Here is a 16976-nt window from a genome sequence, read left to right as displayed (position 1 = left end):
ATTCTTGAAATCCCACAAAGAAGGTGCCTAGGAATTCTGGGATTTGCATTTCCTATATGTTTGGAGAGAACCTTGGGCGGTGCTGGTAGTGGGAGGATCTTATTTCTCAACATTGAGGAATGGATATGCCCTTCTTGGACAAGATGATTAAATTTTGAGCTATTTGTTAATGTTTATCAGTAAGCAAGGTGTTTGCTTTCTCCATTTCTTTCTCTTTAGTGATAGTATACATTATTTTCATACTTAAGGGCCTGAATAAAATGTCTCTTTGAATAATTGACTTTTTTTTTACTTGGAGGGCTATTTGACACTTGAAATGCAAAGACAAAGAATAAATACATGGAGTAAATAGTGACATTTCTGAGGCAAGCCATTGGGGGTACATTTTTTACATTTAACATAGTGCAATATCAATCCTCCATATCCCCCAAAGCATAAACTGGATTGGGGTAATAATAATAAAAGTGACAGGTATAGAAACAACTGGATACTCATCCTAATAGGATAGGAGACTTGACAGCATCTAATGCAGATTTTTCCAATATAGAGTTGTCCAAATATGTTAGACCTAAAAGTGCCTTAATTTGTGGCTGCCATGCTGTTGTGGTCTATAAATTATAGCCTCATTTTATATAAGATGTAGAAAGTTCTATGCATTTCACTTTAATATATTATTATCATTGCTTATGGTCAAATGTTCCTCAAATTTAATCTAGATATATTTCTAATTTATTGATGTGATATCACTCCATGCATTAACCATAATCTGAATGATTACTGATGCCTCTTCTTTCAGAAATTAAATAATTTTCTACTGTTGTTGCTTGTTGTAGCAACTCTATGTATTATTATCTAATAACAAATAATTTGTTTGTTATAGTTGGCTATACAATGAATGATCTCATATTTGAATGGATGAGTGATGGCCCAGTACAAGTAGCAGAAGGCTTAACTCTGCCACAGTTTATTTTGAAAGAAGAAAACGAGCTTGGTTATTGCACAAAGTATTACAACACTGGTAAGTATTATGTTACTCAACAATGATTTCCAAAATTTATGAGAAATATTAGAAACTTATTAAAGAATTCTGGTTATTAATATTAAAATTAATACACTTTAATTACATAGCTAAATCAATAAAATGGATTGGATTACCGTGTTTCCCCAAAAACATGACCTGTCCTGAAACTAAGGCCTTGCCACATTTTTCATGTGGGCAAAAATATAAGATGCCCGGAAAATAAGCCTCCTGGACAACTCCCCCCTCCGGCCAGTCAGAGCACCGCTCACAGACCTAGAGGTATCCCGAAGACGCCAAGCCATGGGAGCTAGGGGAAAAGGCGCTCACGTTGCTTGGTGCCTTCATGATACCACTAGGTTGGGGAGTGGTGTTCCGCCTGGCCAGAGGGGAGAGTTGCCAGGCAGCTGCTCCCTTGCGGCTCCTGAAGAGCCGGGCACAGCCTCAGGGGTGAAGCAGCCATGGGCCAGCTGCCATAGGGCCCACAACCATAGAGTGCACTCCTAGAGCAGCCACTGCTGGAAGAATTGGAAGCCAGATTCCAGAGTTTGGAAGCCAGAGAAGAAATTATGCTCGGAGCATGGTGGCAGTGGCGGTGGTACCCTGGCCCTGCAGGGAGAGCTGAGCCAGGGCATGGTGAGGCTAGGAGGCATGTGAGCTGGGGTGGAACAGGTGCTCACGCAACCATCCTCTCCAGCCGGGCAGAGCTCCATGCACTGACCTACGGGGTATCCTGAATGTGCCAAGCTGTGGGAGCTGGGGGGCAGGCAGAATGCCATGTGGCTTGGCGCCTTAGGGATACCCCCTAGGTCAGTGAATGGTGCTCTGCCCGGCTGGGGAGGGGGTTTACCGGGCAGCTGCTTGTGAGCATGGTCACCTCATGGCTGCTTCACCCTTGAGGCTGCACCCAGCTCTTTGGGAACAGGGTCAGAAGGGAGCAGCCGCCTGACAACCCCAAAATAATAAGCCCTCCCCTGATAATAAGGCACAAGTCATATTTTGTGGGTCAAAAGAAAATAAGACCCTGTCTTATTTTTGGGAAAACACCGTACATTTCTGTTAAAAAAACTAATTCAAATCATGAATCAATATATACTTATCAGCAGTCAAGCTGCAAATTAGGTATTGATTTATTTTGCTGTGTTGCATAACACTTAGGCTATTGACATCTTGATGTCTTGATAAATTGCAAATACTGGTATGTAGCCAAGGAAAACATCCATTGATGGCAAGCAACAATTCATCTTTAAAGTCATGCCAATCCTCTTAAAAATTTCTATGAAAATGCTAGATTAGAGCCAAGCCATATGGATAGCATTGCAATCCCTGAATTAAACTCCAATAACACATTGTTTGCAATCAGTTTTTATTCGATATATCCATCATATCCAATGTACCAGAAATAACATCAGCATAGAGCATAGTAGTGAACTCGATGGGTTGGCATTTGGAAAATATAGTCACAGCTGTAGAAATTCACTGCCTTAAACTGATCTAGTTACTTTCTCCCACCCCAGCCTACCTTACACAATTGTTGTGGCAAAAACAAAGAGAAGAAAATAGTATGTATGCTGTCTTGAATTCCTGGCTGAATGGTGGTATATTAATCCAAGAAGTTTTATAATAAAAGAAAGTAGCTTCATAGCTTTGAAAATAATCCATCAAATCTCATCAATCTGTTTCATTTAATTCCTTATAAAAATACTAAAACCAAAACATCAATTCATTTTCAAGGTTTCAATAGATAAGGAATTTCAAAGGACATGATTCAGATGTGTAACTGGGATATATCCAGCCACAAAGAGCCCTCAGGACATGCATTCTCTATGAAACCCCAGAATCAGAAGGCAGCTCATAACTAACTGACTGACTGATTGTATTAAGAGAAATTAGGTTTTATAAATATACATCTTTATTATAGACCTTAGAATGGGGGCAGGGCATGTGAAAATGGTTGGTTTGGTTTAATGGTTTATTAAACTTGTATGCCGCCCTATTCCCAGAGGGACTCAGGGTTGCTAACAAACCAAGGGGAAGGGAACAATACAAGAACAAACAGGACAAAAAATAAATTACAAAAAACAGATTTAAAAAAAAACTCGCAACAGTCACAACAATTCGAGTGGGGCTGGGAACTCATCAGCCCCAGGCCTGCCGGAACAGAAAATACTATCTAGGAGTACCCAGATATTTCTATTGCAATTTGAAAACTAGAGAAAAAGTGATAGAGCCAGTGAATAATTTTTAGGAATACCAATTTATAAATGCCGTTGAGAATTGTAGTTCCATACCAGGTCAGATAATTATTTGCAGCATTTAGGGATTTCACTAAATAGATCCAGTTGCCAAAGTCATTTAGTTATTCAGATCTTTTTTAAAAGAGCTGGTCTCTTATATCAAGTCCCAATGTCAACAAATGCTCTTATCAAACTATTTGGACTATGAATCTTCAAATGCACTATTTAGTTCATTATTTTGTTTAAAAGTATAAAGCTGTATTAATTTCTAAAGCCCTCATTTTCAAAACATTAAACAAATACTCAATGAGAGATCAATAAATTGAATCAATTGTTATAATTGCAGTCATCTTTGTGTAAAGTGATATACATCTCTCAAGTGAGTAACTTGAAGTTGATTCCTTTAGGATAGAATGTCAGCCAAGATATAACTTGTATTAGTACTGAAGGAACAATGCCCATCCAGTTGAATAAGATCCGACATTTCACTGTCCATGTGCCTAAGGCAGTTAATTTATGCTGATGAGATAATAGGATTAAAATATACAAAAATGATTTATAAAAGCAATTTCATGTTCTAGGAAAATTTACATGCATTGAAGTAAAGTTTCATTTGGAGCGTCAGATGGGATATTATTTAATCCAGATGTACATTCCTAGCCTGCTGATCGTCATTTTGTCCTGGGTATCTTTCTGGATCAACATGGATGCTGCTCCAGCCAGAGTTGCACTGGGCATAACTACAGTCCTGACAATGACCACTCAGAGTTCAGGCTCCAGAGCCTCTCTTCCCAAAGTAAGTACTTTCCACTTAATTCTGAACAAACTAGATAGAGATGAATCCTGTAATCTTTTGTGTTATGTCCCTTATTTTTTTCATGCATTGAAATGATCAGAAATGTTCTTAATAAAATTATGAACCAGATGTCTTTTATTTCATGTGTATACAAGCAAGTGAGATTTATTATACAGTATATGGTTGAAAGGTAAAATTAAGATATAGGGCATTATGTGAAATACGTTTCTCTTTATTTGCATTATGGAGGGAAGTTTTTTTCTAAGTTGAAAGCTGTACTCAACTTTTGAATATCTGACTAATTAAAAAGTAGGTGGGAAAAGGACAAAAAGTATGTCTATAAAATTATACATGTTTAATTTAAATTCCATTAATTACATACAGATAATAGGATTGATCTTGTATGCATTTCTTAATTTTCTCCTTTAATACATCAAAGAGATACTTGAAAAGTTAGGGGGACTGTACCTAAAGTTTTAGGGGCTATGTAGTTGTATGTACAATATACAACCATGTACAATAGAGAGGAGATACTGTCAGACCATTACAGTTTCTGACTGTTTTTTCCTTTCACTCAAAACAAGTAGTTTTAGCACATGTAGAAGCATATGTATAATATTTTACATAACAGTTCAATAAAAGTTGACCATATTTAATTGCAACCATCCATATATTAAGTTTATCTTTAGACAAAAACCTCATAGGGATGTTGCAGTGCGGATAATAGGAGGAAGAAGTATTAGGTATATTCACCACCTTGAGTTATTTATAAAAATAGTGGAGGCAGGGAAAAAAATAAAAAGGAACAATTACATTCATCCACAAGTTACTTCATGTCTTAACATATTAGTAATCAGGGCCATAAATTTGTCTTCAATAATGTATAATAATTTATTTAAATTATAAACTAATTTGTTGCCAGTGTCAATTTCTATGCAATACGTAAAAGGTAAAGGTGAAGGTTCCCCTCACACAAATATGCTAGTCATTCCCAACTCTAGGGGGCGATGCTCATCTCTGTTTCAAACCTGAAGAGCCAGCGCTGTCCAAAGTTGTCTCCCTAGTCATGTGGCTGGCATGACTCAATGCCGAAGGCACACAGAACACTGTTATCTTCCCACCAAAAGTGGTTCCTATTTTTCTACTTGCATTTTTTATGTGCTTTCAAACTGCTAGGTTGGCAGAAGCTTGAACTCACTCCATTATGCAGCGTTAGGGATTCGAACCGCTGAACTGCTGACCTGGTTGACAAGCTCAGCATCTTAGCCACTAAGCTACCACGTCCCTATGTAATACATATGTTGTTCAAAATAAAAGCATCATCCAAAACTATTAAACTTTATTTCAAAGTCAAACTACTATATGTAATTAGTTCTTCCTACAACATAGTCACTTTGCAAACTGCATGTATTTTGGTGAATTGCATCTCCAACTGCACAATTTACTCATTATTGTCTATGTATCTCAATGCAATTCAATGTTGGAAGAAAAATCAGGTCTATCCCAAGCCAGGAGAAAGATGCTGAAATAAAATGGAGGCAGGCTGCAGGAAAGAAGATCTCCATTTATTTGGTAGCCAGAAATTTCTGTGACAGAATCATGTTTCTAGGATGGCTGACAAAATGGGATTTAAAGAAGATGGGCTTTTATACATTATTTGGGGCTTTGTGATTGAGATGCCTGTTTCTCTGCAAGAATATGTCATTCAATATTTTAATGACTGTTGCCAGATTCCTATGGGGGTCATGGCTGGTTCTATAGGAAAAAGGGAAAATGCAAATCCTAGGTGTTTTGTTTGTCTGAGTTAATCTTGTCAGCTTTGGCTCCTTGCCTACTGTGTTTATTTGGAGTCTCTCTGCTTATGAATAGGGTGGCCCAGTTTTCTGAATGAATAAAAAATATCCATTCCTAAAGACTAGCCTCTTCAGTTTTCTGCTTGAGGCTGTTTTCCTATAGCAAGAAGACTGGATCTGCTTTCTGCCTTTAAGAAGATGTATCTCCTCCTCTCTTTCATGGAAAATATTTTATTCTGCCTCTTTTTAACGTTAAGAATAATTAATATTTTATTCTGGGGAGGATGGGGCCTTCCTATACCAGTAAGTTTAATGTATGATTCATTGTATAAGACATAATCTGAGTTCTAGTGAAGTTTCTGGTATTAAGATAAAAATATTTTCCTATTCTTTAGACAAACTGAGGATGTTCCATTCTGTATTCCATTCCAGTGCTTTACAATTTGCATATAAAATAGATATATAAAATATCAGATACGTTTATATATTTATAAAAATTGATTACAGAGTTTTTAGTCTTAGAAAAATTAATTTGTTTTTGGAGCCATTGAGTTAGGTGGTATACAAGTTAAATTAGTAGTAGTAGTAGTAGTAGTAGTAGTAGTAGTAGTAGTAGTAGTAGTGATATAATGTCTCTGGGCCTGAAAATATCACTTTTCTTAATATATATCTCACTAATTACTATAATTATAAATACTGCCAGTAGATTGCAACAAAATGGCATTTATTCTTTAATACAGAAAATAGTATAAACTCATTGTTACAATCAACTAGTTGATTTAATGTAAAGGTCCTAGAATCCATTCAGATCTTCCGTAAAATCATTTTTTCCTATCAGTTTGAGATCTAATTGCCGTAATTTAGAAAAAGGACCAAATTGCATTTATTAGAATAATATAACTTTGAATTGTTATATGAAACATAGAAAAAAATCTATTATATTTTAAATTCCAATTTAGTTCTAATTACCTAAAAAATAGAGATATTCCAAAGGAGCTCAGAAAGAAGAATCTGCACTAAGCAAAGATATCCATAATTTGTGACTGGTTAAAGATATGTGATATACAATCTGAAAAAAACCAAAACCTCCCATTTTTACATATTGTTTAATATAATTTTAGAATTGGAGTGCTCCATAGAAATGTGTGAAATTATGTACCGGGTGGCCTATATTGAGTACATGTTAAGATAACAGATCCTGATTGGAGTGACAGCTATTTTCCTACTCATTAGTGGGTAGCAATATATATTTCATTAATTAGTGTCTGTGTGCCAATTACAAATCCATTCTAGAATCTATAACTTATCTGAACTTGGGGACTGCAGACATCTGGCAGCAAACTGCACAGTGTTTGATCATATTTTATTGCTGTTATGACTTGTAGTTCAATGTAATACAATCTGCTTCAATTTAATATCTTGGAGAAACATTTAAAATAGCACAGACTTTGTTTATATTGCTCTTCTGGTTGTAATATGAAATGTTGTTAAAAAGGCTGGTGATTTGTTATTGTTGGTTCAACTTACTGAGTTGCTTTACAAAAAACATGGATTTTCATGCACACTGTGCAGAGGAAAATCCTTCCTGATAAACTCAATGTGTGGCATGTTCTACTTTGGTTTTTTTCTAAATAATCTTACAGTATATTGTTCACTAATATTGACAAGCAGGTCTTTTTTGAGCCAGAGTAATTCTTCGGAAGTCATTTCCCTTCTCATACAAGCTTTTAAAATAACGATGCACATGTAAATTGTGTTCATGCAAAAGCCCTACTTCCCATCTATTCAGTATAGGTTATTGACAGATTGAGATTAAAGTTCCAGTTAGCAATGTGTGTACGGGGTCAGAGGTGGGTTGCTATTTTTTTACTACCGGTTTGGGCGCGCTCCTGCACACAGAAGCATTCAGGTGGGCGAGTTCGCCCGATCTGGGCTGAACCAGCAGCAACCCACCTCTGTACAAGGTGCAGTTCAGGTGATCCAGAGATGTAATCAGAATTTTAAATTGGTTTAAATATTTCACAAAGTTCATCTGCAAGATGTCATGGTAAGCCATTGTTGTATATTGGTTAAGGTATTGGAGACTCAGAATCAAGTGTGTCCTTAGCCATGGCCCTTTCCCATTTTCAAGGTTTTTGTAGCATTGATACTGATTTGCTCTAAACTGCAAATTCTGCTGCAATTGAATTATTTGAATTAGTTATTTGATTGATCTTCTCTGCAATAACCTTAAATATTAGTACATCATCATTATTACTCAAATATTCTTACATGAAATTAAATGTTGTGGAGTATTATTTTGGAATCCTAAATATGATTACTTCATAATATATTTATTTAATAAGCATTATACTTATTCAGTTCAGACTCAGTCAATGTGACCATATAGTATTTTGATGAAGTCTCTGAAGAAGGATAGCTGGTACACATTTGGATGTCTATAACATGGTTTTAGATAATTCCTTAGAATTATTTCCTCTGCATAGCTTAAACTAAGTTTTGGTAGCCTAAAAAGTATACAAAAGGGTTAACAAAAATGGAAAAAAATGGTTTCTAATAATCAAGTTTAAAGTGTTATCTTGAAATTTGATTTGAATTTGATTAGATTCAATACACCTAGAACTATAGATAAGTCCGAGTATAAAATCATAGTGAATAGTTTTTCTTCATGCAAATATTTTCTTAATGCAATATTTGTATTTGCTTGTGGATGGGGAATTTTGACCATGGAATGTTCCATAAAAATATGTATCTCAGCACTGTGCTTGTATAATTCTATATATAAATATTTTATAAAACAGAAGGATTATGTTTGAGTGTCTGTACATAGACAGGTATACTAAAATTGTATAAGGTTGTGTGTGTTTGTACACACATGTATATAATAATAGACATGAGGAGTCAATTTTTATGTCTGGTTTCCATGGAAATGCTGTCTGTGATTAATGGCAAGAGGTGTGTTGTATAATTATAGGCACTAGTTCTTACTCAGCCTAAGAAAATACTACATCACTAAATAGAACAAAACATTTTCTACAGCAAATATAATCATCTTTCTATTTCAGTGTCCAACTTATTTGTGAGGTGATCAGAAACATTCTGTACTGAAATTTCTTCTTGAAAGAAGAAAGAATGTGTTCTAAAAGAAAATAGTAACTATATGATTGCAGATTGTACAGGGTAATAATAACTGTCAGGGTAGGGATTTAAGAGCTGACCAGCTGCTACAATGATGCAATGATGCACTGTCTTGGCTAAATGAGACAAACTACCTGTCCTGGTGTGTAAAGATGGAAATGTACCTGCAAAGGGAGGAGTTGTGAATGATAGTTACTGATCAACCAGCAGTCTTGGATGATGGGGACTGGAGAAGGAATGAAAAGGCATTAGCCAGCATAATCCTGCATTTGGAGGACAGTCAGCTGATACATGTGAGGGCTCTCCAGTCTGTGAAAGAGTGCTGGGAGGCTTTGCACAGTGTGTATGTTAGAGAGACTGTGGGCAGCAAAGTATTGATGACAAGGAGACTGTATAAGGCACAACTGTGGCTGGCATGACTTAATGCCGAAGGTGCACAGAACACTGTTACCTTCCCACCAAAGGTGGTTCCTATTTTTTCTATTTGCATTTTTATATGCTTCCAAACTGCTAGGTTGGCAGAAGCTGGGACAAGTAATGGGAGATCACTCCGTTACGTGGTGCTAGGGATTTGAAACACCAAACTGCCAACCTTTCTGATCAACAAGCTCAGTGCCTTAGCCACTGAGTCACAGTGTCCCTATATGTATATGTATGTTCATGTGCATGTATGTGTATGTATGTATGTGTGTATATACATATACATACACACACAAACACAAACTCACAAACATGTTTTATTTGTAATTTTCCTGTAACAACCATACGTATCTTGTGGACAGTGTATTGACTCTGTCAATATACTTTTTACACAATGCTAACAATAATAATTCAATTAAATAGACATAATCTTTGCCTTCCAACTTCTTTCCGTAATATGCATATTATAATTATAATAGATTCCTTTAAATATCAGTGTGTATAATACTATTTTCCAAATTTGTACTCATCTGCGCTGCGCTGGCTACCTGTTGATCTCCGGGTGCGCTTCAAGGTGCTACTTACCACCCATAAAGCCCTTCATGGTAGTGGATCTGCGTACTTGAGAGACCGCCTCCTGCCAATTACCTCCTTGCGACCTATTAGATCGCATAGATTAGGCCTCCTCCGAGTTCCATCCGCCAGTCAGTGTCGACTGGCAACTACACGGAGGAGAGCCTTTTCAGTAGTAGCTCCGACCCTTTGGAACGATCTCCCCATGGAGATTCGTACCCTCACCACCATCCAGACCTTCCGCACAGCCCTCAAGACCTGGCTATCCCGTCAGGCCTGGGGATAAAGATTGTAATCCGTCCCCACCCGAATGATGAACGTTGTGTACTATTTTTACTTATGTATTATGTCTTACTGTCTTGTACTCCCCTCCCTATATATTGTAAGCCACCCTGAGTCCCCTCAGGGAAAAGGGCGGCCTATAAATAATAAAACCAAACCAAACCAATCATCTCCCCCTCCCAATTTTTTGGTGTTCTACATTCGCACCCTTGTCTTTAAACAGTACCATTCTCTCTTTATAATTATCACTTTTTCCATAAATACATTTAAACATCAATAATATTTCTTCATACAATGTATTTGTTGTCCCCTGCTGAATCACTAATATTTTAATATTTTTAAAATTACTCAATATTCCACCAGAATTTCAATATCTGTTCAATAAGCGCTCTGTGTGTTTGTGTGTGTGTGTGTGTGTGTGTGTGTGTGTGTGTGTGTGTGTATGTATGTATGTATGTATGTATGTATGTATGTATGTAAGTGTATCTGTTCCAGTGTAACTCTGGAACGACTCAAGGAATTTCAACTAAACCTGGTACACAGTTGACTTACTCTCTGGGAAAAAATACTGTGGGGGTAAGACATCCCTAACACCCCTTGGGGGGTGTGTTCTGTTAAGATACAGTCCGTTGTGTCTTAAAATGGCTTCTACTGTACAGTGCGGTGGAATTGCCATGGTAATGGCTTCACAGTATTCCACAAGGAGGCATTCCACAACCTGGTAAGGGGAAAAATCCAACATTAGAAATTATGTTTGGTCCAGATATTTTCCCCCTATAAATAAATACCCGGGCAATGCGGGGTTATCAGCTAGTTGTTAATAAGATTTAATCAGTCTGGGATTATATCTCTAAAGCCCCTGAATTTATAGTCCTTGAAAGTTATAAGTTTCAATATATTTTACATGCTATTAATAATACTACAATTAAATATACATAATCATAGTCTTCCACCTTCTAACCTTAATATGCTTATTGTTATAATAAATTATATTATATGTCAGTATATGTACTATTATTTTCCCAATTTGTACTTTCTACATTTTTCTATTAGTTTTTAATACAGTCACCATATTGCAAGATATTTTATCTCTAGCTATCATCTCTTAGCCTTTTTAAAATTTTATCATTTATTGACTTTTTGAGAACTCTTTTATATTTCTCTCTTGGAATCTTATATCTCTTTCTAACATTTTTATACAAACTGAATGTTCCCTTTCCCCTTGCCTCCTTCTGCTGCATGGGTCATCTCACGTAGTAAAACTGTGCTCACTCTGACAATAACAATTTATAAATAGTTTATAAATTATTATATAATTATGTATAATTTATACATATATAATTATAATATAGTTATAAGTATATTATAACTAAAATCAATTATCTTGCTAATTGGTAAAAACCAAAACCAAAGTTTCAGTATTTTCCACCTCAAGCACAAAGTTCAGAAGCGGTCTCCATGTGGAAACAAAGGTACTTATATTATTATCTTTACTCAAAGTACTCAATTTTGCCATGACTCATGTTCCAAAGTTTATTTTTTGTCACATGTCCACCATAAATCATAAAAAAGTCCTTTCTGTACTTTTACACTTCCAACATTCATTTGCCATACCTTTATACATCTTAGAAAACTTATCTGGTGTTAGATACCAGTAGTACATCAACTTATAACATTTTGTTTTAAACTATAATTTAATGTAAATTTTAAACCCTTCATCCACATATTTTCCAATTGTTCAAGCATCACATTATATCCAAAATTCCTTGCCTGCAATGTTTACATGTTCACTTTTCAAATTCAATTTCAATAACATTTTATAACTCTTAGCAATAATATGTTTATCATTTCCACATAGTAAGATTTCCAATTCATTTTTAACAAAATCAAACCCATAACTCTTTTTATCCAATTTAAATATTTCTTTCAGTTGTTGGTAGGTAAACCAATGGCAAACATAACCTTCTGATTCAAGTTCTTCTCTCAGCTTTAGTATAGGGTCACCAAAGTTGAAAGATAAAATTTTGCTATATGTCCACCATTACTTTGTCACCATTATTTTTCTAAATAAAGCTTCCTGGGGTGACACCCAAAGAGGCAGTTTTGTAAAGAGCCTTGTTTTATATTTATTCCAAACTCTTAGTATGGCATGTCTAACAAAATGATTATTAAAATCAACATTAACTTTAATTTTATCATACCATAGATAGCTGTGCCATCCAAACCTTAATTCACGGCCCTCTAATTCAAGTAACCTCTTGTTCTGGAGATTCACCCATTAAACTGGTGTTTATTCATACCATATCATATTTTGTTATTACTGTCTTTTAATGAGTGGATCATTCAGGCATGTAAAGTCCTAGTGATATTATTATTCTTTTTAAGGAACAGTCACTCACACAAAATAATATCTGAGAATTTGTAAGAACCAACCATACTGCTAGGCTATAAACAGTTCTCAGGTGCTTTTTCAAAGAGTTTTCTAGTAATGATTACTCAAAATCTGGAATGTCAGTTGATGAATAACTCATTTCATTTGGAGTAGGTGGGAAGAAATAATATTTCTTTGCAATTTCATTTCTTTGCAACTTTGCAACTTTAATAAGATTTGTATGCCGCCCACTCCCTAGGGACTTCTTCATGTTTTACTAGAATAACAGAGTTGGAAAGGTTCTTGGAGGTCTTCCAGTCCAACCCCCTGCTCAAGCAAGAGATCCTATACCATTTCAGACAAGTGGCTGTCCAGTCTCTCCTTAAAAGCATCCCACAACTTCTGAAGGCAAGCTCTTCCACTGGTTAATTGTTCTCATTGCTAAGAAATTTCCCCTTAGTTCTAGGTTGTTTCTCTCCTTGAATTGTTTCCATCCATTGGTTCTTTTCCTGCCTTCGGGTGCTTTGGAGAATAAGTTGATCCACTCTTCTTTGCAGCAGCTCTCAGATATTGGAACACTGCTGTCATGTCACCCCTAGTCTTCTTTTCACTAGACTAGACAAACCCAACTCCTGCAACCATTCTTCATAGTCTTCATAGACCCTTAATCATCTTTGTTGCTCTTTTCTATACTCTTTCCAGAGTCTCCACATCTTTTTTATAACATGTGAACAAAACTGGATGAAGTATTCCAGGTGAGGTCTTACTCAGACCTTATAAAGTAATATCAATACTTCACATGATCTTGATTCTATCCCACTGTTAATGCAGCCCAGGATTGTGTTGGCTTTTTTGGTTGCTGCTACACATTATGGTCTCTCATACTTGTGTACCTCCTTTATGATCTTGCAAGTGATTGTTTACAGCTTTTTACAGTTCCCAAAGGAATGGGTATCAATGTTGCTTTGCTTAAATTGCAATGAAACTACTCTAAGAACACCTACATAGAACATTACTTGATCCTGAATATTTTTTTCCAATTTTTTTTTTAAATCTTTTGTTCTCTTACATAGCATTTTAAGTATGCATTCACATAATTGTTATTCTTCTTTACATTTATCATTCTTATACAATTATTATTTCATTTAATAGGTTATAATATACAGTTTGGGTTGCTTTATTTACCATCCCTTCCTCCTGTTGTAACACCACCTTATTTTCCCTTTCTTTTCTCCCGCTCTCCCTTCTCTACTTACTTACTTCCTCCTCTCCTTCCCCTTCCTTCTTCCCTTACCTTTCTCCTACTCCTGTGCTTCCTCTTCCCCTTCCTACCCTCTCTCCTTCCTCTCCCTTCCACCCTCCTCTCCTTACCTCTTTCTTCTTTCCCCACCTTCCTTTCATTCTCTCATCCTCTCTATCTTTCTTTTCTATTATTGTAGGTGTCTCTTTCAGATCCTTGGGATGGTATTTCTGCAGACCCAAATATAATTTGATATTTCTTATTCCCTTACCTTCGCTAATCTATCCTAACTATATTTCCCCCCTTTATATCTCGCTCTTGGATATATACTTATATATTTAATATTTTGTTTTCTGTTTTCCCCTTCTCCCCCCCTTTTCCATTTAAAAGTACATCGTCTGGGTTCTATATCTTCTCCCTACTTTCTTTTCTAGGTTCCTTTCTCTAGCCAATCATAAAATCTTCCCCATGTCTTGAAGTACTCTGATTCCTCTTTATCCTTTATTTTCATTGTCAATCTATTCATCTCTGCACAATCTAATATCCTTTTTATTATCTCTTCATCTGTTGGTAGCTTATTTAATTTCCAATTTTGGGCAAATACAATTCTTGCTGTTGTAGTTACATGTATAATCAAATAAATATCCTCTTTCTTGAATTTCTCTGGGATAATACCTAGTAAAAATATCTCTGGTCTAATTCTATTTCTTGTTGTAACATTTTCTTTAACCATACTCTTATCTTAGTCCAATATTTCCTTGCTTCTGCACATGTCCACCACATATGATAATAGGAACCTATTACTTGTTGATACTTCCAATATTTCACTGATTTGTCTTTAAACATCTTTGCTAATTTTTCTGGTGACATGTGCCATCTATAAAACGTTTGGATTAGGTTTCCATTGTAGGCTGTTGACATGGTTAATTTGTAGTTCCTTTCCTATAGTTGTTGCCACTTTTCTAGCTCAATCGTGTGGCCAAAATTCTTTGCCCAAGTTAACATTGTATCTTTAACTACTTCTTATAACCTAGTTCTTAATAGGTAGCTATGTAGCTTCTTAATTATTCTTTCTGCCATTCCCATAAGTATTTTATCCAACTCCGAACTTCCTAAGTTAAAACCGTATTCCCTTTTATCTTTTTCATATCTTGATTGTATTTGCAATTGTGAAAACCATTCTATATCAATCCCTTGTTTTTCTAATCCTTGTTTATGTTTTAGTCCCCCCCCTCTTTCTGTTAAGATATCTTTGTATCTAATGATATTTTTCATACTACTAATATTTGGATGTGTCAACTCTTCCATTGTTGAAAGCCACATTGGTATTTCTAAATAGTGTTTCCTTTTCACTCTTTCCCATATTGTTAAAAATCCATTCCTTACGTAATGTCTTTGAAAATAGCCATGTGCCTTACTTTTACCATACCGCAAAAAAGCATGCCAACTTAGTTGCAAATCATGACCCTCCAACATCAATAATCTTGTATTACTCAGCAAGATTCATTCTTTCATCCAAACTAATCCTGCTGCTTGATATTCCAGTTTGGTAATCCAAATCCACCTTGAACTCTTGCATCTTGCAACATTTTAATATTAATTGTTCCTTCCCCCCCCCTGCTATATATATTTCCCCACTATTTTATTCATACTTTCAAAGTATTTTTTCTCTAATTTTATCTGTATTGTTTGGAATAGGTATAGCAATCTTGGTAGTGTATTCATCTTTACTACTGTTATTCTTCCCATCAATGATAATTCTAGGTTTTTCCATCTTTCCAGATCTATTTCTATTTGTTTTCTTACCTCATAATAGTTATCCTCCTTTAGTGTTACAAACCTTGATGTCAATTGAATGCCCAAATATTTCATTTTTTTCACCACCTGTATGTCCAGTTTCCCCATCAACTCACTTTTGTGTTTTCTGCCATGTTTTTCACCAGAATTTTTGTTTTTATCTTTATTAATCTTCAAGCCTGCTACTTCTCCATATTCTTCTATTATTTCAACTAGTTTTGGCCCTGTTTCTATTGAATCTTCCATAATAAATACCAAATCATCTGCGAATGCTTGTAATTTGTATTCTTTCTAGACCCTCATCCCTTTTACCTCTTTATTTTGTCATATTTCTCTATTCAAAATCTCTAGTGTCAGTATAAATAATAATGGCAATAGTGGACATCCTTGACTAGTTCCCTTCGTGATCTCTATCTTTCCTGTCATATCACCATTTACCATTACCTTTGTCAATTGGTTATTGTATATCATTTTGATCATATTTATTAATTCCACAACAAATCCCATCATTTGAAATTGCATTATCATAATGTTTCTGAATATTTATTCCCAATGTTCATTACTGATTCTGGTATAACTCAAGAAACTTTCTTTTTAAAAGAAATCAAAGTAATGTTGCTCCTTTAAAAATGTTAGTTTGAAAATCTATTTTTATTTGAGATTTCAAGATCATTGCTGCCACATTCCAGATACATCGTGAATTCAATGATACAACAAAGTTTAGAAAATACTACCAAATTCTTTTCACATTGTAAAAAGAGGCCAATTTGCCATCTTGACCTGTGTTACATAGACTGCTACTCACATAGTTCATACTTATACCCTGTTTTGCTATTGAGTGAAGGTAGTTAATATAAAATTATACTTGATTCTGGGCAGAATCAAGAAGTAATTCAGTCTATTTCTTATGTTACAGTTTTTGTTCCAAGCCCACCCATTTTCCTGGTGGATAAGTTCTGATTATTTATTTATTTATTTATTTATTTATTTATTTATTTATTTATTTATAAAATTTATATGCCGCCCAATCCCAAAGGACTCCGGGCGGCTTACAAAAAAGAGAGAAAAAAAGACACATAACGAAAACATAACAAAAAAAAAAACGGTTTAAAATAGCAACACCTCATACATTCATTCTAATCGGGGCTGGACCTGAACAGTGAGGTCAACAGCCCCAGGCCTGCCAGAACAGCCAAGTTTTTACAGCTTTCCTGAAGGCCATGAGAGTGGGTATGGTCCAGATCTCTGGGGGTAGCTGATTCCAAAGAGTCGGAGCAGCCACAGAGAAGGCTCTCCTCCGGGGGCCCGCCA

The 16976-nt window shown here is 35.5% G+C and overlaps 1 protein-coding gene across 1 annotated transcript in view; it reads left to right on the top strand.

Moving 5' to 3' along the window:
- Window positions 1–16976, top strand: part of GLRA2 (glycine receptor alpha 2) — a 165746-nt gene that overhangs the window by 51508 nt on the left and 97262 nt on the right. The window contains 2 exon segments of the mRNA XM_032226714.1: window positions 881–1018; window positions 3837–4051. Coding sequence (XP_032082605.1) covers window positions 881–1018; window positions 3837–4051 — 353 coding nt within the window.

This window comes from Thamnophis elegans, chromosome 11, assembly GCF_009769535.1.
Source record: "Thamnophis elegans isolate rThaEle1 chromosome 11, rThaEle1.pri, whole genome shotgun sequence".
Classification (NCBI taxonomy): Eukaryota; Metazoa; Chordata; class Lepidosauria; order Squamata; family Colubridae; genus Thamnophis; species Thamnophis elegans.
This window is presented reverse-complemented; position numbering and strand designations above follow the sequence as displayed.